This window comes from Stegostoma tigrinum, chromosome 13 (genome assembly GCF_030684315.1).
Source record: "Stegostoma tigrinum isolate sSteTig4 chromosome 13, sSteTig4.hap1, whole genome shotgun sequence".
Lineage (NCBI taxonomy): Eukaryota > Metazoa > Chordata > Chondrichthyes > Orectolobiformes > Stegostomatidae > Stegostoma > Stegostoma tigrinum.
The window spans coordinates 12694763-12716793 of NC_081366.1; the positions used below are offsets into that span (position 1 = coordinate 12694763).

General features: G+C 42.9%; 1 protein-coding gene across 1 annotated transcript; it reads left to right on the forward strand.

Annotated features, from left to right (window-relative positions):
* Positions 1–3893: 3893 nt before the first annotated feature.
* On the forward strand, positions 3894–22009 carry LOC125458376 (magnesium transporter NIPA2-like). The gene is made up of 6 exons (XM_048543617.2): positions 3894–4164; positions 9787–10029; positions 11276–11332; positions 16239–16329; positions 17397–17557; positions 18230–22009. The coding sequence occupies exons 1-6, from the start codon at positions 4122–4124 to the stop codon at positions 18844–18846; spliced, it is 1212 nt and encodes a 403-aa protein (XP_048399574.1). The 5' UTR covers positions 3894–4121; the 3' UTR covers positions 18847–22009.
* The last annotated feature ends 22 nt before the right edge of the window (positions 22010–22031 follow it).

Here is a 22031-nt window from a genome sequence, read left to right on the forward strand (position 1 = left end):
CTAAAGATGTTCCTGTTTGCAAAAGAAAAAGATAATTAAACATGAGCACTAACACAGATGAAGGTTGCAAGTGAGGAGTTATTTTGACTTGATGATTGATATATCACCCTACCTTTCCCAGGTCATCCCATCAAGCCTTCCAATGAGTGAGAGAACCCAACTGATGCTTGTATTCAGAACTGATTATAGCACAGCTTCCAGGAGAAAGACTCCATTTGGGCGCAGGCAACGTGAGAATGGGATTGGGTATAATAATGGATCTCTGGGAATTGAGAATTGGAGTAGTGACCGATATAGGAGGATTGGAATGGGAATAGTGGTGGGTCACTGTGATCTGGGAATGGGAATAGGAATGAGAATATTGCTGTGAGTGGGGAAGGGAACAATGATGTGTCATTGGGAGATAGTCGTAGGGAATAATGATAGATCACTCAGATCTGTGCATGAAAATGTTTTCCTCATAATGCAGTCTCCCCTGTATTTATTTAACTTGCAGTTTTCAGTTCAGATGAATAGTCATCTCCCCTACTGTCTGCACTGATGCTGTCTGATCTACTATGTGCTTGTAACTGTTGATTTCCCCCTCGACAACATCCTTGTACTATATTGATGAGGAGTGAAGGATGAGTCAGCCTGTTGACATTGGCGCTGAAAGAAGGAGCAGCTGCTGGTAGAGATGCTTAGGCTGAGGTAGTCTGTTTATGGCGTTGTATTCTTGAAAGGCTTATATCCTATGGCCTACATGTCTGGCCTATATTTGACTCCAGATCCACAGCAACGTGGTTGACTCTTCACTGCTCTCTGAGCAATTATGGATGGACAATGAATGCTGCCTGACCAGCGATACCCTCATCCTGTGAATGAATAAAACAAAGTGATGTCTGACCTCACCAACCCACTTATCAGCTTCTTAAATAATTGGTTTTGAAAATTAGTGTAGCATATATACAAACTGTGATGATAGAAATGAAATAAGTATAACTCCTAACATAGATATTCATTAAAATAAATAATTTAAAAATGCACATTTTGGTGTACAAATCAGTGCAATTGTTGTACTCTGCATTTTGTGTTGCACAGCCCTGTCTTGTTTATAGTCCAGAATTGCTTTGGAAAGTGTTGCAGCTGAATGCTGACTCCAGAGGTTTGCTCACTTCAATCTACCACGTCAGCCTAAATCTTACAAAAAGTAACTCCATTCCAGATTTCTCTGCCTCTTCTGCTGCAGTTGGGATGTAGGTGCAGGAAGTTGCCCAAACACAGGAAGTTCTTGCTCATTTGGCACCACACACTCCATCCCTGACTTCCCAGTCAGATATTTTTGGGCTCAAGGTTCATTCCAGAGGTAAGTATAAAATCTAGGCTGGAACTCCAATGCAGTACTGAAGGAGCGCTGCTCTGTCAGGGGGTCAGTATGGAAGGAATTGAGCGCAGTCAGGAGCTGAGTACAGAGGAAGGGCTGCATTGTCAGTGAGTCCGTAAAAAGGAAATGCCATGCAGTTGATGGGCAGTACAAATGGAATAATGTTGAAAAAGAGATACTGAAGGAGAGCCACACTGATTAAGGGGTAACAGTGTGGAAGTGCTGCAGTGTCAGAGGGTCATACTGAGGGACGGCTGCAGTGTCAGAGGGGGGATACTCAATGTGTGTGTGCAGAATTGTGGAGACTCAGTACTAAGGGAGTGCTGCACTCAGAATCTTTCCGATAAAACACTAAAGCATGTCCTGATCATGTTAGGTAAATGGGAAAGACACACCCGCAGTGTTGGAGTAAAAACCGCAGATTTCTCCCTGGTGGCCAATAATTATGACTCAACTAGAAAAAAACTATAGGTAACTGACTCGTTGCCTACAATCCTGGTATCTTACTGTCCATGTGCTGATAAAATGACAGTGATATAGAGAACAACACCGCAGAGAAAAAGCCCCTTGGTCCATCGTGTGTGCATGGCCAAAAACAACCATCTAACTTATTTGAATCCCATTGTTCAGCTCTTGACCCATAGCCTTGTATGTCACACAATCCAAGATATAATATCCCAATAATGTCATATCAATGCAGGTTTTCACAGATTGAGGTTGAACAACAGAGTGGGTTATCTGAGATAATGGGAACTGCAGATGCTGGAGAATCTGAGATAAGAAAGTGTGGAGCTGGATGAACGCAGCAGGCCCAGCAGCATCCCAGGAGCACTAAAGCTGACATTTTGGGCCTAGATCCTTCATCTGAAAAGGCTCTGATGAAGGGTCTAGGCCCGAGCATTTTGCAGGTGTTAGTGTATCCTGATGGCTAGTTTCCTTCTGGTCTGGCTGATGTCATGTTTGTTGCTGTCCTTGCAAGGTATTTTGCAAACTACATTGGTCCTGCATGTCATGGGTATGGCGTCTTCATTGCAAAATGCACTGGGCTAATTACACGCCTGTGCACCCCAGACAGCTTCGCTACTGCTGACCTCCATTACGTGCACCAGGCTTCACCGCCCCTCACAAGGTTTTGGCCCAGACCATTGCTTTGCTGCTGCCGTCATCCTTCGCAACCCACCACCTCCTTGCCGCTGCCACCATCCATGGCAGCGTTAGCTGCTTTGTTGCAAAACCCTGCTTTGGTTTCCACTCTGGGTATCGATGAAGGCACAATGCCGCCAACTGCCAGAGCCTGGGCACACCAACCACCTTGTGGCTAACCGCCAATGCCTCCTGGCCGCAGCCTCCATGACTGAGCTCCATCCAAAAGTAAGTAGCGAAAGAAGAAAACCTAAAAAACTAAAAGAAATCAATTTCAAACGCAACAAAAGAATGAAGAAGAAAGGCGGTTGGAGCATGCAAACTCCTATCAGGAGCTCCACTCCTGCTTATTGCATCTTGCAATATTTAGTTGGAGAAAATGACTATTTATCCAGATCAGGGCTAATGGATGGGTTAAATAAAAACCGAAAGAACTGCGGATGCTGTACATCAGGCACAAAAACAGAAGTTGCTGGAAAAGCCCAGCAGGTCTGGCAGCATCTGTGAAGGAAAAAACAGATTTAACGTTTCGGGTCTGGTGACCCTTCCTCGGTGAACCCCCTGATGCATGGGTTATTAGATGTGCTGGTGAGGTGCAAGCTGACTGACACTTGGCCAGCTGGGTGAGTAGCAAGAACAGCAGATGCTGGAGAATCCAAGATAACAAGGCGTACAGCTGGATGAACACAGCAGGCCAAGCAGCATCAGAGGAGCTTTCCTGCTCCTCTGATGCAGCTTAGCCTGCTGTGCTTATCCAGCTCTACACCTTGTTATCAATGGCTAGCTGGGTGATTGGCCAGGGAGTGTCAGTTGCCATTTATCTTCCCTCACATCTCCAATCTAATCTCAGATATTGACACAGCTTCTGCCTCACCCAGGAAAGCTGGGAGTGGATGTTTGAGTGTCTCGATTCTGCCTGATGGCCCCCCACCCTAAACTCTTTGCTGCCTGATAGAAACGTTCACGATGGTACAGCGTATTCTGCGTGGGCCAGAGTTTGGAAAGAGCTATCCATCGCTGGTTCTGTCCGGATTAAGTCCAAACTTCTCCTATTCTAGTGTCAAAACCTCGTCTGGCGATGCCTGTTGCTCGCACCGCCCTTTCAGGCAGTGTATTCGCTCAGTGAACAAAAACAAATAAACTGGCCAGCACCCATGTTCCTTTGACACCTGCAATTTTACGCTTAATCTCCCACCCATGCCGGCCCCTTCACCTACTGGAAACGTAGCCCATGCTTTTAGAATCAGTCTTAATGGGTTTTTTTTCCAAATTTCATCAGGTTGGGGTAGAAATGCCAAGCTCAGAACAAAACCTCCAGTTTGTTTTCTCCCTTGTCGTGTCTCATTCTTATCTGCCCCCCTCCCCCCACCCAAACAAAAAACGCCGAAGCAGCTAGTTGCAGAACGAGTTTAAAGAAATTTGACGCTGCGCCTTGAGTCAGGTAGAGCTGGAAGGAGTCTGGTAACTGGTGGAGCATCAGCAGAGGGGAGGTGCTTTAGGCAGGTGCTGGGGCGAGACTCAGTTCACATTGCAGCGTTCAGAGAGAGACACATACACCGAGGAGATAGCTGCTGTGCTCCTGTTCTAATGAGAAGCTGCACGAAGGTTTTAGACGATGCAAGAAGCTACTGTGATGGCAGAACACAACTGTTCCAAGGGTGAGTACAGCATGCAGCTTTCTCTGTAAAGTTTACCGTATAGGCCAGGGTTAGAGCGAGCTGACTGAGTGCTAGAGCGGGACCCGATTCCACTGTGTATCTGTAAATGGGGGTCCGTTCAGTTATCGCACCCTCTTAGTACCCCAAAACATGTAAATGTACTAAATAAAAACCGGATACTGTAAATCAGGAACAAAAACAAAGTTGCTGGAAAAGCTCAGCAGGTCTGGCAGCATCTGTGGAGGAGAAAACAGAGCTAACGTTTCGGGTCCGGTGACCCTTCCTCAGACTGTGAATAGTTTTGTATGTGTAAGAGACCTCTTTGGTTTGTCAAGCCCAAATGCTTGTTTACTTGGAACGCTACTGTACGGAACCGAGCTGCATTTGTGGCAATGTATACGCACAGATTTTGTTTTAATGAATAAAGTAGGTTTTTGAAAAAAAAACGTACATGTGACAATAATAAATCAATTCCGAATCTGGGCAGATCAAGTTGTCGGGTGAAGCTATCACAGTCTACTCTCGTCCTAATGGTTCTTGTTGGTTCTCCCAGACTCCAGTTCACTGCATATTTCGTAACATCGAAATGCACTGGGACCTGCCTTTGACCAACACATTATTAAGCTGTGTGAGACGATCGCTCAGGGGTCTCGAACAATCTTATCACAACTTAGGAACTAACTGCTTTAACGGGAGCTAGGGTAGAGGATTGGTTGGGTGGGGAAGAGGGTGAAGGGCAAAGCTGGGGAAGGATTCAGTCGCGGGTCGGGGAGTTGTACGGTGAGGATACAAGGTACATATTTGAAAACCGCATTCCAACCGCGGTATCATATCAAGAGAGCTTAGAATTCGCTAACTGGTTGGATCGAACTCTCCTGATCAGGAGAAACTTTTCATTCCTGAGACCAGGGAGAGTTTCCACCAGGAAGCAGTAAGGTGGGAGCACTGTTGAGATCAGTTCTGGACACCACACTTTTTAGGGAAGTTGTCAAGATTTTAGAAGCTACAGAAGCGTTTCAGTAGAAGATGACCCTTTCGTAGAGATAACAAAGTGTGAAGCTGGATGAACACAGCAGGCCAAGCAGCCTGTTAGGAGCAAAAAAGCTGACGTTTCGGGCCTAGGCCCTTTCCTAGAGATGCTGGGATTAACCTCCTCAAAACAGAGTCAAGTTGATTATTTCAGGGATAGTAGGAACTGCAGACGCTGGAGAATCTGAGATAACCAGGTGTGGACCTGGATGAACACAGCAGGCCAAGCGCGGTCAGAGGAGTTGCTCCTCTGCTGCTTGGCCTGCTCTGCTCATCCAGCTCTACACCTGGTTATCTCAAGTTGATTATTTTATTTGATTGAAGGTATTCAAAAGCTCAGAGGGTTTCACAGTAAATGAAGAGAAACCGCCCCATTGGCACCAGGGCCAGTAACCAGGAGAGACCAATTTCAGATGAGTGTCAAAACTACCCTGGGGTATGGGAGGAGAATAAATTATTGAGAGTTAGTGTGGATTGTGTGACCTGAAGGAGGGGAATGATACAATAATCAGTTTCAAAGTGGTATTATATAAATATTTGAAACATAAACCTTCGAGGACAAAAAAGCAAAATGGTAATTTTTGGCCAAATGCAAAATTATAGTTTAGCAAATGCAACTCCACAAAGCCAAGCAATAGCCTGATCATTTGCTGAGTTTAAGGTGAATAATCTGCCACTTTGTCTGTGGATGATACAGTCCTTTATGATGTGCAGCATCATTTTTATCTCTCCACAAGTGCATAAGAGATTTGAACTCAGAGCCCAGCAGTGGAGCTGGGGTCCATCCAACTGTGCAGGGGCCCTGACTCTCCTGAACCTATTTCAAGGACCAGTCTTGCTGTGGCCATTCAAAGCCTACTATTCGGCAGTTGGAATTTGTTAGCGATTTCCTGTGTTTCCCACCCTGATCAAAAGGATGTCTCCTGGTGGATCTTGCTCACGAATGTTGTTCCATTAACAGTGCTGTATTGTCAGGCTGAATGTGCCTAAATAGATTCTCATCAAGAAGAAAACAAAAATACACATGTGTTTGAGAAAAAGCAAATTTATTAGCTTAATCTGCTATAGATATATGCCAACTAATGAGACACTGTCTTAGCTTGAACTTATTGAGACATATTCAACAAGTGAGACTCACTCTCCTCTGCCCGTTGGTGAGTTCTGGGCGACAGCTGACACTTGGAGCTCTATCTCAGTTTCCATGGCACTGCGTCTTGGACCCAGCCTGATGGTGAAAGTTCACACCCTGGACTCTCAAACATGAGCCAATGGGGAAAGTCCAACGAGTGGGACAGAGTTCCAGATATTATTGGTAATCTGGTTGTGCACTGTGTCACCATTTCATAGTACTTTCAGTACTTTTACAGACCACGAAAATACATGGGCCCATGTAGACTGCACAAGTCAATGGCTCCTGCCAACCCTCAAGGTCTCTAACTGCTGTTTTTGCATTACGGCTGTTTCTCATGTACTTTTACAATTCAGTTGCTCATTGGTCAATTAACTCTCAGTGATAATAGAAACTGCAGATGCTGGAGAATCCGAGATAACAAGGTGTAGAGCTGGATGAACACAGCAGACCAAGCAGCATCTGAAGAAGGGTCTAGGCCTGAAAAGTGAGCTCTCCTGCTCCTAAGATGCTGCTTGGCCTGCTGTATTCATCCAGCTCCACACCTTGTTAACCCTCAGTGATCTGGTTTGGAGATGTCTATTTTGAGCCTAGCACTTTAGATGTTGAAAGTGAGTCAGTCGGTATGTTGGTGATAGTGGGAACTGCAGATGCTGGAGAATCCAAGTCGGTATGTCGAATGGATCATCATGCAGTGAGTAAGTGAGGTGTAGCATGGATAGTTTCAGCCTGTTCATAGGTTGCTGTTAGTCAGCAGATATATGATCAGAGTAATGTTTGAGATCAGGAGGTATGATGAATGGAATTGCCTCGTTTAAGTGTTGTGTTGTTCTTGTTCAATTATCTTCATTTAGTAAACCAATACTGCTGTTTGTTTAAAGTGAACTGCTGGTTTAGTGCAAACAGCTCACACTTTAAAATGAACTGTTCCTGGTTTAATGTAAGTAGTATTTAGACACGGAAGCAGAACATTAAAAGAGACATTGATAGGTTGGGTGCAGTGGTTTGGTTCAATAATAAATCATTAAGACTGTGGATGTTAGCTATTATAATAATGAGGTTCTTCGCACATATCTCTGGCTTTCTTTAATTAATGCATCCACGTCCTTATTATTAATTTCTCACCATTTCTAAAAGTAGTGGTCATATCAACCATGCTATAGTTGCTGGGTGTATTTTTTTTAACAAGGCCATAATGTTTTCGGTTCACCAAACCTCAGAAATCACATAATACTAGGTTATAGTCCAACAAGTTTATTTTCAGACACAAGCTTTCAGAGCCTTGCTCCTCATTCAGGTGTTAGTGAGGTGGTATCAGACATTGAATGTATGAGTAAAACATCAAAGGGTCACACCACTGATGAGAATGCATTAAACAAACCTAAAATGCTGTTAAACCTTGAATCAGTTAGAAGGTTTTAATTCATTAATATGTATATTTGAATCCCCAAATTCCTTTCAAGTCACTGCCCTGAGAGAACTAAAGGTTTTATCAATGTAAAGAAGACGCGACATTTTAGGTCAGTCTTCCTCACACATGCACTGTCTGTTTCTCCACCCCCCCCCCCCCCCCCCCCCACCCCAGCGCGCACACACGCAAATCTATGGGGTGAATTAATATTTGCAGATACATTCTCTTTTGCTCAAAAAGTACGCCATTTATACACAGTCAGTTAATGTGGCATTCCTCCAAACCAAAATACAAACAGATTCTAAATAGTATCTCACACCTAACATGTATTGTCTGACCTAAAATGTCACGTCTCACGAAGAAGGAGTGAGGCTCCGAAAGCATGTGTTTACAAATAAACCTGTTGGACTATAATTGGGTGTCGTGTGATTTCTGGCTTTGCCCACCCCAGTCCAAGACCAGCACCTCCACATCAGGGATCCAAACCTACACTTAACTTTCCAACCCTCCCCAAATATAAGCTGGGCACCTCCACAATTTCCAGTCTGGCTTCCCTCATCATACTCAGATGTACCCCATCACCTCATGGTACCTTATCCACTTCAGACACAGCCAGCCTCTGGTGGCTACACTCTATTGCATTCTAGCCCATTCGTTGTCTCAATTATGTTGTCCTTTGCTATGACTTTGGCAGCCTATTTCTCCTTGGTTTGTTCCAGGATTAATGGGTCTGAATAATGAATCATGGAAAATAAAACCTTATATTCATTAAATGCTTTTCATTATTAATTATAAGGGAGGTAATGTTGAATCTGTCCAAAACTTTGGTTAGGCCACAGCTTTTTAAAAAATTCATTTATGAGATGTGACTATCACTGGCCAGGCCAGAATTTATGACCCATCCCTAATTGCCCAGAGGGCAGTGAAGAGTCAACCACATTGCAGTGTGGTCAGGAGTCACATGGAGTGAGACCAAATTTCCTTCTCTGAAGGATATTAGTGAGCCAGATGTTATTTATTTCTCAACAGTCAGCAACAATTTTTCATGGATTATCATTGGGCTCTTAATTTCAGATTTCTTTGTTGAATCCAGCTTCCACCATCTGCCATTGTGGGATTTGTACCTGGATTGCAGAACATTACCGGGTCTCTAGATTAATAGTCTATTAATACCACTAAGGCCATTGCCTCCCTGTTGTTGGGAGTACTCTGCAGTTCTGGTCACCAAATGATAGGTAGGATGTGGTTGCATGGGAGCAGGTGCAGAGGAGATTCACTAGAGTGTTATCTGGAATGGAACACCTTAGCTTTGAAGAGAGGCAGGATAAGCTCAGGTTGTCTTCATTAGAGCAGAGACTTGGTAAAGGTGTATAAGATTATTAGGGGCATGGATAAGGTGGTTAGAAACCAACTGTTCTCCGAAGTTGAAGGGTCAGTAACAGGGGGATATATTTTAAAGTGAAAGGCAGGAGGTTTAGGAGGGAGTTGAGGAAAGACACAGAGCGTGGTAGGGGTCTGGAATGCACTGCCTAGGAGAGTAGTTGAGAACCTTTAAAAAGTACTTGGATGAGTATTTGAGATGTCTTAACATTCAAGACCATGGGCATAGTGCTGGATAATGGGACTAGAGTAGATTTGGCGTTGTTTTGGTGGGCCTGTACTGAATGATTCTATGATTCTTGTCACTGTGACATCCGAAGGGGCTTTACGTCCAATGAAGCCAATTTTTGAAGATTGGCCCCAGTTGCATGAAATGAGGCATCTAACTTACACACGGCATTGTGGTAAGTGGGGGAAAAAACAACTAGAAATAAGGAGTGATCATTCAAAAAGCCTTAAAGTGGGGTTTGGGTGGTCTTAGCAACAGCTTATTAAAAGGACATGAGATAATGATCAAAACGCCCCATCAAATGCTGTCCTTTATGCCTGGGGGAGTGGAACACAAAGGAATGGAAGCCATAGAATTAAAAGGTGCCCCAGACAGTGTCAGCAAAACCCATAAGAGCTGAGGTAAGATTTGTACTTTCTCAACCACCTTCTGTTCTCTCTGCAGGATCGTACGTGACGTTATTGTGCCCTTCAACTTCCTGTGAGGCCTTGTGTCAGATTGTCCATGTAAAGGATCTAACAAGCCCTTCCCTGAATGCATCCCTGGCACTGGATCCAGAAGGGACCTCACTTGATTTTTACATTGGCCTGGTCTTGGCCATTTTCTCCAGCTGCCTCATTGGCAACAGTGTCATTCTAAAGAAGAAAGGGCTGCTGCGATTGGCTGAAGTAGGTGGTACCAGAGCAGGTAAGGGGTTTGTTGCTGTTCCCACCTGTATCTCCCCTCCATTCCGGACAACCTGGAAGAAACTCCTATTATTTTGGTTCATGGGATGATTGCTCCTTCAATTGACCATTGAAAGATCCACATAGGACGTCATCATAGAATCCCTACAGCGTGGAAACAGGCCCTTTGTCCCAAAAAGTCCACACCGATTATCATAGTATCCCACCCAGAACCAAACCTCTACTATAACCCACCTAATCTACTCATCCCTGAACACTATGGGCAATTTAGCACTGCCATACCACCTAACCTGCACACCTTTGGACTGTAGGAGAAACCGGAGCACCCGGAGGAAACCCACGCAGACGCTGACTGGAAAATGTGCAAACTCTACACAGACAGATGCCCGAGTGTGGAATCGAACCCAGGTCCCTGGTGCTGTGAGACAGCAGTTAAACTGGTTTCCCTTGTTGAAATCAGAAAAGCGAGACCATAGACTCATACAGAACTGGTCACCAATCTGTCAGGATGTTCCAAAGCGTTTTGTGCCAAATAAAGTTTGTATTTTTGAAGCGTAGTTACTGTGGTAATACAGAAAATGTTACAGCCAATTAAATAATGACCAGATCATTTGCAAATAATTTTAATTGAGGGATCCTTATTAGCCCTGAGCACCAGGGAGAGCTCCACTGCTCTTCTATAATACAGCACTTGATAAACTGTGCCAGTGTATGCTCTAAAGTCTTACCCTTTGGTCAGTGTGATGCTGCCTTTCGATGAGCCCCTTCAGTCAGTGCAGCCCTCCATGGCAAAGGGGCCCCTTCAGTCAGTGTGGTGCATTGTGGGGACAATCCCTGGAGATATTTTGTAATTGCTGGAAATTCCAGAATCTAGTGAGTGCATGGAAGATTCAGCATAGAATTGGCTTATTTTGGCAAGCCCTTGGCAGTTCTATTTTTTTTCACCGAACAAAGGATGAACTAGCAGTCATGTAAAATTTTCCACTGCCTCAGACCAATCCAAAGTGCTTTACATCCAACGAAGAGTAGGCACTACTGTAATATTGGGGATTGCTGGATCCACGTTGTGGAACATAATTTCCCACAAACAGCAATATGACCAGAGCAGTTATTTATGTGATGTTAATTTCGGGATAAATACTGGCAGAATCTCAAACATCCCTTGATCAAAATGAGGCTCGCACTAGATTATATTTTTGTGATCTGCATGATCTGGAGTTATGTAAACTTCTTGTTGTCTTTTCCAGGAGATGGTGGCCACGGTTACCTGAAGGATTGGATGTGGTGGGCTGGCCTTCTAACAAGTAAGTAACAGATCTGGAGAACAGTTTAATGCTGCTGTCGGTGTTTGCTGAAATAAGAGAAGGCATTCTCTGTTGGTGAACAATGTGTCCAGTACATAATTAGGAAGCTTAGAGAACTGGTTGATTTATTATTCCACTGATTCTTAGGTACTTTTGTTCGAATGCAAACATACATAAAATATATATTTTAAAAAATACTTTCATGGTTTAATTTGAGTTGAAAGGAGATGGGATACAATAAATTTAAAACTCTGAAGGGAAACAATAAGACGGATGTGCAAGTAACTGTTCCCACTAAGTCCAGAAACGAAGGTCGTTAACAGATTAAATGAAACATTAGGAAGAATTTGTTTACATTTGAGAGAGGATGGAAAGAGTATTTGGAGGCTCATGGAAAGCATATTCACTATTTGGGCTCTCTAGCCTGTTTCTTGGTTTGTATTCCATCGATTTTTAGCAGATTGAAGATGATCCACCAATTTTAAGAAAAAAAATCATGCTGAGGACTTAAATGCTAGATAGAGAGGAAAGGGCAGTTTGGCTTAGATGGATAGCTGGAGTGCAGTGCAGAATAATGCCAACAATGTGGGGTCAAAAACTGTACCGACTGAGCTGTGTCCTGCCGCACCTTACCCCATAATTATGGCCAGCAACCCTCATAACCTGCAGACAACAAGGTACAGGGGGGTGCAGGGGTGGTGGGGGGAGGGAGGAGGAGGGGCTGTGTACAGAAAGATTATCAAGATAAGTAAAGGAGCTTCATCTTAAAATTAAAGTTAGGCTGTTTAAGATGCAGGAATTAAACCAAAATGCCAGAAGCAACATGTGTGAAAAATAAATTATGTAGCAAGTGTTTATTAAATACATGGAACTGCCTTTGACTAGTGGAAGCAGATAATAGTCATTTTCAAAGAAGAAATGGCAGGATAAAGGGTGTAATTGCAGAGGTCTTACAAAGATTCAGTACAGGTGAATGGTTCAAATAGTCTCATCCTATGCTATAAGATTCTATGATGATTTCAAGAAGAACAAAAAACAGAGAAAATTACAGCACAGGAACAGGCCCTTCGGCCCTCCAAGCCTGCACAGGTCCAGATCCTCTGTCTAACCTGTCATCTATTTTCTAACGGTCTGTGTCCATTTGCTCCCTGCCCCTCCATGTACCAGTCCAGATACATCTTAAAAGACACTAACATGTCTGCGTCTACCACCTCCGCTGGCAACGCGTTCCAGGCACCCACCACCCTCTGTGTAAAGAACTTTCCACGCATATCTCCCATAAACTTTCCTCCTCTCACTTTGAACTCATGACCCCGAGTAATTGAGACCCCACTCTGGGGGAAAAAGCTTCTTATGATCCACCTTGCCTATACCCCTCATGATTTTGTAGACTTCAATCAAGCCCCCTCTCATTCTCCGTCTTTCTAATGAAAATAATCCTAATCTATTCAACCTCTCTTCATAGCTAGCACCCTCCATACCAGGCAACATCCTGGTGAACCTCCTCTGCACCCTCTCCAAAGCATCCACATCCTTTTGGTAATGTGGTGACCAGAACTGTACACAGTTCTTAAAGATTTTTGATTGAATCCTGTTCAACACGTGATTTATTCACCCCAATTTGTTTAGCAATCACACTAGGGTCACAATGCGAAACCTGCTGCAGTTCACCTCTACAAGACCCTGTTACTTCATTTCCACTTCAATTGCATTTTCTGTGTCATCTAAAGTGAAAACTGAGGCAAAAGAACTTATTTGCACTTTCACAACCTGAATAGCATTAGGTGGCCTACCCTCACTCGAATCACACTTTCAGTGGCCTTATATCGTCTTTCATTTTTGGCTGTCTTTTAATTATTGTACTTATTTTCTCTTGTTTTGTACAATTTTCTTTCCAGACACGTCCCCCAGCTTTACTGTAATTTCTGTGCCATTTTCCTTCATGGTTTTAATCCACCAAAGGCAAAATGGACTGACTGGCTCCTTCTTGCGCTGAATCATTTCCTGAAAAGCCATTTTTGTTCTTTGGAGTTGCTTTGCAGTGCCAGGGAGCAGTCCTGAAGCTGGTTGCCTTAACTTTGTATGGGTGCACATTGTCCTGTTGCAATTGGAATCTCCTCCACGAAGGAACAGAACAGCTCTTGAGCTCTCCTGGCTGTACTCACAGCTGACAAGGTCACTCTGACAAAGTTTCTCAAGTGCATAGAGTTGGTCTGATTTTTAAAAAGAAATTTAGCAGTATTGCTTGGGTTTTTACTAACCTTGCCAACTTTTTCAATCTATTGCCCTCCTGATCAAAGCCTGAAAGCTTCACCCACTTTGGAGTTGGTGATTTGTGGCTTTATTGCTTGTAATCACTCCTGTTGGCTCTTTTAGAAAGTTATAAAGCCATCATCCATTAACTCTACAAATTCACTATGACCGTGTTTCACTTCCGTGGTGATGGGTGATCTTATTGTTGCACTCCTTGGCTTATTTTATATGCTGGTGGGACCCTGAAGACGAATCATGATGTGTCCTTTGTGTAACCCAAAACCTTTTTTGACTGGCAGGCAGAACAGGGAAGGGCCAGGAATATCATGAATGAAAGGATTCAAATAAAGTTTATATAGGAACAAGACGAGGCCAATCAGCCCCTGGAGCGCACTCTGCCATTTGGTGAGATCATGGCTGACCTGTGACTTTACTCCATTCACCCACATTGGCTTCATATCCCTTACTACATATGGTTAGGAAAAATCTATCAGTCTTGCATTTAAATACATCATCTATTGCTAACTTTGTGGTTGAGATTTCTATTCTTCCAAATTTTGTGTGGTAAAGTGTTTTCTAATTTCCAAGCTGAATTGAATAATTTGGGTTTTTAATGACTACTGTAATCCTTCTGTTTTCATTTTTAATGTTTGGATAGATGATTTGAAATAGTGGTGCTTATGCTGTTGGTTTCTGCATCATTTAACATGACATAGTTCTTGTAGCTGGAAAAAAAAATTAAATTGTTTAAAGTAATATTCTCAAGTAGTATTAAAACCAAAGCAAGTCTAACAGGAGCAAATTGAAAGAAGTCAGTTTCAGTTCAACAGCAGAGCTTATGGGTGCCAGAGTCTGTAGGCAATGCAATGAGAGCATGAACAAACCAAGCCTCTTCATTTCTTCAAATTTGATCATGACAGTTGGAACCCAAATCTAATGACTAGTTTTAATAATTTATTTCCTAGTCTGGCATTAGTAACTAGCTCCATAGCAAAGGAAACTCTGAGTTTGATAGTCATCCAGTCAAGGTGTTGCATTTATTTTTTCTACACTTCATTCTAATGTTGTCCCGGTTAGCTTCCCTGCTTCCATCCCACATAAAAATACATGTCCATCTAGAACTGCCTGAATCCTAATTCTTACTAAGTCCTCTGGTTTCTGCAATCTCCATTGGTTACTGGTCTGGCAGTGTTTTAGTTTCAAAATTCTCATCCTTCATTTCCAATCTCTCGCTGTCTCTAATCCCCTAAACTCACATAAATCTCCAAAAGCTTTGTACTGCACTGGCATTTTGCATATCTGAGATTTTAATTTAACTGGTAGTCATGACTTCGGTTACCTTGGTCCTAAACTCTGGAATTGCTTCTCTAAGCCTCTTCATCTCGTTTAGAATACTCCTCAGAATGTAGCTGTTTGACTCAGCCCTTGGTCATCCATCCTAACATCCCCTTCAGTGACTTTATCTTCACCGTTGTTCGATAACAGCGCTGTGAGGCTCCTTAAAATGCGTTATTATTTCAAAAGTTGTTGATTGTAAAGTAAGTAAAACCCTAAAATACCTTTATTACAGGGATATGTAACTAAAGGGAATCATTGACTGCTGATACCCTCTGCTATAATCAGCCAGCACATGTAATGCTGAACCAGATAATTCCCTATATTTTGAGGCGAATCATCTTTAAAAATGCTGTGTAATTGGACAAAGTCAGTGGATGGTTATTCTATATCGGGTAACTCACTTTCTGATTCCAGGTAGGCTTTCTACTTGTGTAGTGGGAGGGAGGCACTGACCTCGTGGTATTATTGCTGGACTGTTAATCCAGAGACCCACATAATGTTCTGGGGAGCCAGGTTTGCATTCTGCCAAGGCAGATGGTGGAATTTGGATCAATAAATATCTGGAATTAAGAGTCTAATGATGGCTGTGAATCCATTGCAGATTATTGGAACATCCCATCTGGATCACTAATGCCCTTTAGAGAAGGAAACTGGTCTGGCCTACATGTGACTCCAGACCCATAGCAATGTGATTGCCCTCTGGCCAGTTAGGGATGGGCAATAAATGCTGCCAGTGACACCGTCATCCTGTGAATGAACAAAGGAAAAAAAAATCACAAACTCATAGTATAGTGTAATATATCTCACTTTCCTCTATGTGTGTGGGTCCAACAACACTCCAAAAGCTTGAGATATCCAACATATCCTTCTGTTCACCACTGCCATGCAGTTGCAGAGCAGTGTATACCATCTAACAAGATGCATTGCAGCAATTTACCATGGCTCCTTTGGTGGCACTTCTCAAAGCCTGAGATCATTATCACGTAGAAGCATATGGGAACACCACCATTACCATCAGGAAGTTTGGCTCCAGATCTTGCACACTACTCCAATCTGCAAATGTATTGCTATTCCTTTACTGGTGCTGTTCAAAATCCTGGAACACCATCTTTAACGTGATGCGGGAGCATTTATGCCACGTGGACTCTAGAAGAAGATTCGGCACCATTACCTTCTCAAGGTATACCTGGGAAATAAACTCCAGAGTCTCCACATCCTCAGAACAATTTTTCCAAGAAAATTTAACAAAGGCATTGCATAAATTAATATTTTATGTCAGACAGCACACTAATTTTGAGTCTTCTGTCTCTTCCAGTGGGTATTGGAGAAGCGATGAACTTTGCTGCGTACGCTTTTGCTCCTGCAACAGTTGTCACTCCGCTCGGAGCACTCAGTGTCCTGGTTAGGTATGCCCAATGAAGCCAACAGGTGCCATGCAATCCTGGCCTTTTAGAGTTTTCATTTACATTACACCATCTTTCAACTTGAGTAATAGCTTGTTATGTGGCCTAGTCTCAATTTGTGTCTCCTTGCTCTTCTGCGATTGTCCTTGGAACATTTTACTTTGTTAAAATCTGTCATTACAAGTTGACTGTGAAAGTTGCAGGATGGTCCACTGTGGAGCCCATCACAGCCAAGATAAATTTCTAAAGATGGGTGAAGAATAGGTTCTAGATGACAACCCCTCCCAGTGACCACCCACATGATACAAAGTTGTAATGTTACCAGTAATTTTATCTCATTCTTTGAAGTAAATATCCTCAGTAAATGGTGAAGTGTGCATAGAATCATAGAATCCCTACAGTGCAGAAAGAGGCCATTTGGCTCGTTGAGTCTGCACCAACCTTCTGAAGGGCATCCCACCCAGGCCCAGCCCCCACCCTATCTCCATAACCCCACATTACCCATGGCTAATCCACCTAGCCTGCACGTGTGAGGAAACTGGAGCACACGGTTGAAACCCATGCAGACACGGGTAGAACATGCACAGTCCATACAGACAGTCAGCTAGGAGTGGAGTCGAACCTGGGTCCCTAGAGCTATGAGCCAGCGGCGCTGACCACTGTGCCGCATCTCAGAGAGTCAGATTAAATGGAGATTGATTTCAATGGGGAGATCCTGTTACTAATCCTATCATCTTTCTATTTTCTACACCCTAGAACAGGTCGAACAGGCTTCTTCATAACACCTTCAGTAATGTGGCACTCCTTCAGTGCTGGCCCAGATTAGTCTGAGAGACACGAGTGGCAACAGAGAGATCAAACTGTTGATGAGGAACCTTATCAATAATTTCCTTTCTGCCCCTGATCTCTTTTTCCCACATGCCACCAGTTAATACCCCACCTCTCTCATCTCCATGCCGCACTGAAGCTGGACTCATTGATATTTGTTTATTCAGCAAAATGTTTGGAATGCTTTTTCTATCGCTGATTTCTCTCCTTATTTCCCCCTCCTTTTCCACTCTGATTAACAGTGCAGTATTGTCATCCTACCTCCTGCAAGAGAGACTGAACCTATTGGGGAAGATGGGATGTGTTCTGTGCATCCTAGGGTCAACCATCATGGTGATACATGCACCTCAAGAGGAGGAGGTGAAAACACTGGAAGAAATGGCGCTGAAGCTTAAAGAACCAGGTTAGTTTGGGAGCACAGTTGGGGCTTAATTCATCTGCTTAAAAATTCCTGCAGAGTTGTGGGCGTTGCTGGCAAGGCTGGCATTGATCGCTCAGCCCTGGTGGTGGGACATCTCTTTAAACATTAGTAGCAGGTTTCAATGTAAATTGAGCTTGCTGCTCCACTTCAAAGAGCAGTTAAGAATCAGCCACATTTCGGCCTAGACCAAGTAAAGATGCAGGATTCCTTCCCAAAAGGACATTATGGAACCAGGGGGTTTTACGACAGTCCAACAACTTCACAGTCACTTTCACTGATTCCTGCTTTTAAATTTCTGAATCTTTTAATAAAATTGGCATAAATCTTCATAAATTGCCATGGTAGTTTTTGAGCTAACTTTCCTGGGGTTATTAAATCAATAAGTAGCCATTACACTAGTAGACCTTTTTACTTGCCTCTTAACCTTCTAACCAGCTGCTCCCACACTTGGATATGAAGGTGTTCAATTCCCCAGGAGTCCCATCAGTGAATGCAAAATTAAAACAAGGGCCTATTAGTTTCTTAAAGTCCAAGTATTACAAACGGTCAGTAGATGGGGTTAGGAGGGAGAATTGAGGTCGGGAAACAGTGTGGGGTGTTCTCAAAGTGTAGACAAGATTAATAATCCATTTCAATGAATGTTTTGTTCTTCAGGGTTCCTGGTGTTTGCTTGCCTCTTGCTGATCACAGTGCTCTTCCTTGTCTTCTACACCGCCCCCAGACATGGACACACCAACATCCTTGTCTACATTAGCATCTGTTCCCTCATTGGGGCTTTCTCTGTTTCCTCCGTGAAAGGAATCGACATTTCCATCCGAGGATACTTCGCCAATCTCCCAGTGTACAAACACCTGTTAACCTGGATCCTCATCTTCTCTCTGCTGGCCTCTATCATCACCCAGGTCAACTACTTGAACAAATCCCTTGACATTTTCAACACCTCAGTGGTCTACCCCATTTACTATGTGTTCTTCACGACAGTAGTTATCACCACGTCAGTCATCCTGTTCAAAGAGTGGTACAGCATGTCTGCTATCGACATTGTGGGTACTGTCACTGGCTTCGGAACCATCATCCTTGGAGTATTCATGCTTCATGTCTTTAAAGACCTAAATTTCAGCCTGAAGAACTTGCCAAAGACACTCAAGGCACAAGAGGGAGTTTGCGTCACTCCGATGCTCAAATTAGATGACAAGCACTTCCTTATAGAAAGCACGGACAATGCAGTGTTCACTGAAGAGAAGCCCAGGGTCTTTGTAATTTATGGGTAAAGATTTTGGATTCATGGACAATTTTTTTTAAAAAAAGTGCTACTATGACAACCAGATGTAGGCAGACTATGAAATTATTTGGTGTTTTGATGCAGTGCCTTATCATGTGAACATACTATAATATGCCCGATGACCCAGAGAAAGGTCAGTTCATTCCACAAGATTTCAATTCAATCTAGAATCTATGCTGCAGATTGTGGTGACAATATAAGTCAGCTGATCAGATGTAAATCAAATGTGACTCTCAACAATTCCATCAGAGAAGCAGGAAGGCTGATGTTTCAGGCCTAGACTCCTCTTCAGAAATGATTTCTGAAGAAGGGTCGAGGCCCAAAACGTCAGCCTTCTTGCTCCTCTGACGCTGCTTGGCCTGCTCGACACCTTGTTATCCCAGATTCTCCAGCATCTGCAGTTCCTACTATCTCTCAACAATTCCCTCATGTTTTATGCTTAACACCCTTTCTGACCAGTGCAAAAGAATGTAGTATTTGAAATGTTTTTGAGCATTGCAATTTTATCCATGATCACTCTGTTCTGTCTCTCACCAGGATTGTATACTCAAATGAAGTGCCAGTAACAAACAGATCAGCCCTGCAGCCTGCTTCACGTAGTGGGGATTGCCACAATCTAACCAGTTTACATGTGAATCTATCCCTTTTCTCATTTTATTTCTATCAAACGAAATGCCGGTTGAAAGTGCAAGCTTCTTCCCATTTTTGACTTGCCAATTATTCTTACCTTCAGACAATTACAATGTTTGCTTGCTGCTGGTTTCACGTTCATGAAAAAGTCATCCTGTGCTGTTTGCTCACCTTAATGGATGAGGCAGTACGGCTCACATTAATGCCTCAGGACCGGGAGGGATGAGTAGCCCATTGTTCCTGTTCCTGTTCCTGGTCCCTAGTGTGTATTATGTACATGTATATACCACATGAAGAAAGGATTGAGATCTATGCATGGAGCTTGAAAGCACTGCCCAGTGTGGAACTGAAGCCCACGGACCCTGGGAATACATAGCCAGTACAGCATTCCTTCAGTCCTACAGTACTGCTGTGTCAGCTGACAAGGAACTCTGGAGTGTGGTCTCTGATATTCCGAAACCTACAATATTACCAGTGGATAATACAGTCAGCGCTGCATGCAAAGACTGACACATTGTCCAGGCAGTGTGTACCTGCTTTTTGTCAACTCTCTTATTCTTGTCTGCATTTTGGACAATTCTATAAAGTCACTGAGATTGGAGTAAGTGTTGCACCCATTTCAGAGTAATTGGGCTTTCCTAAAGTCAGTGAACCCTCTGCATCAATCAGTTTTGCTGCTGTCAGAGGCTGGTTTACCAGAATTTTATTCAGGCCCCAAGTGTTACGTTGAGGATGATTACATAATCCTGTCTTGAATTTTTTTTTTGGAACATTCAAGGTTAAGTGATGATAATATTGAGGAGTTTAGGGTTTGGAAAGGAACTAATGAATAGAGAGATTTGTAGAAGTTTCCAGGGCAAGAGGATCCAACCTAAAATTAACCCAGTCCATTCAGAAGGGAAATTGGGAAACATTTCTTCACACACAGAGAGTTAGAAATGTGGAATACTGTTTCTCAAAAGAATTGTAGATTTTAACTGGCACGGTGGCTCAGTGGTTAGCACTGCTGCCTCACAGTGCCAAGGACCTGGGTTTGATTCCACCCTCAGGCAACTGTCTGTGTGGAGTTTGCACATTCTCCCTGTGTCCGCATGGGTTTCCTCCCACAATCCACAGATATGCAGGCTAGGTGGAATAGCCATGGGAAATTGCCTGTATTCTTGAGGGATGTGTAGCTTAGGTGGGTTATAGGGAAATGGATCCGGGTGAGATGCCCCATAGGTTGCTGTGGACTTGTTGGACTGAAGGGCCTGTTTCCACACTGTAGGGAATCTATGATCTATGATAATTTCAAATCTGAATTTGATGTGATTTTGCTTAGGCAAGGGCACAAAAAGCAATGTTGTCATTCATTACCCGTTCTCAGTTGCCTTGAAGAGGTAATGATGTTTTTTTTCTTGAACTGTGGCATTCTGCATGATGATGATGCTTCTTCAATGCTTTTGTGTATTTTGCATGAGTTAAACAAATCTTTATCCATCAGGGAACAGTGGCCAGAGAGTTTCCACTTGTAACATCAAATTTTTCCATCTGTAGCCATTTTATCCCAGGATGCAATGTAACTACCATTTGTTTCTGAGAATATGTATTTCAGCATCTTCTTTAATGTTTACACTGTAGCCTAATGGGTTAGTATTCCAACTGGGCATTGCATGTTCAGACCAGAGATTCCAGGTTGTATCCCTGGAGTGAGCTGAGTTAGCAACATTAGTTGATGCAATAACAGCTGCTACGCTTGGACTAGGAAGTTACAATCTGCCAAGTTTCTTGATCACTGTTTGTAAAGAAGGGCATTTTCATAGGAAAACAACAAATGAAGCCATTCAGTCCATCGTATCTACATTGACCCAGATGATAAAGAATATTGGAAAGTGCAATAACATACTTTAAAAGGCAATGAAGACTTACGAATATTAGGAAAGTGAAATATTGCAAATGATAGGAAATCTGGAAAAAAAAACAGAAAATGCTGGATGAACTAAGCAAGCCAGGCAGCATTAAAGGCAATCAATCTGGAATGTTAGTTGTGTTTCTCTACTCATAGATACTGCTTAATCTGCAGCATATTTCCTGTTTCTACTTCCTTTCAATTGCACTCCTTAATGTGCTTCCAGTTCCATCAGGCCCCAAACTTGAAAATTTCTGTAAATCCCTTTTAATTCTGTTCTGGGTTCTGCAAGGTGGATATCAATTTGGAACTAGACCAGGGAAATATTTTGATTGCTTTCAATCTCTTAATGAATGCACCCTGAATGATTAGTGTATTGGAGCAAGATGAAAATAGTCTAAGTTTGTATTTTTCTATTTCATATATATTTTTGTAACAGTGTTTTACTGATTGACTGACTGTTTTTGTAAAGATGAGCTAAATGCCTGTTAATGCATTATGATTCCTCAGTGCTGAGTGCATTTTCATGGTTTAAAGACAAAACAGAAGCAAACTGTAAATAGAGCAGCCTCAATAAAGATTTGGCTTGGTATATTAAGTTTCTACAGAATAATAAAAATGAACTGGAATTGAAGAGTTTTAAGAGTTAATTTTAA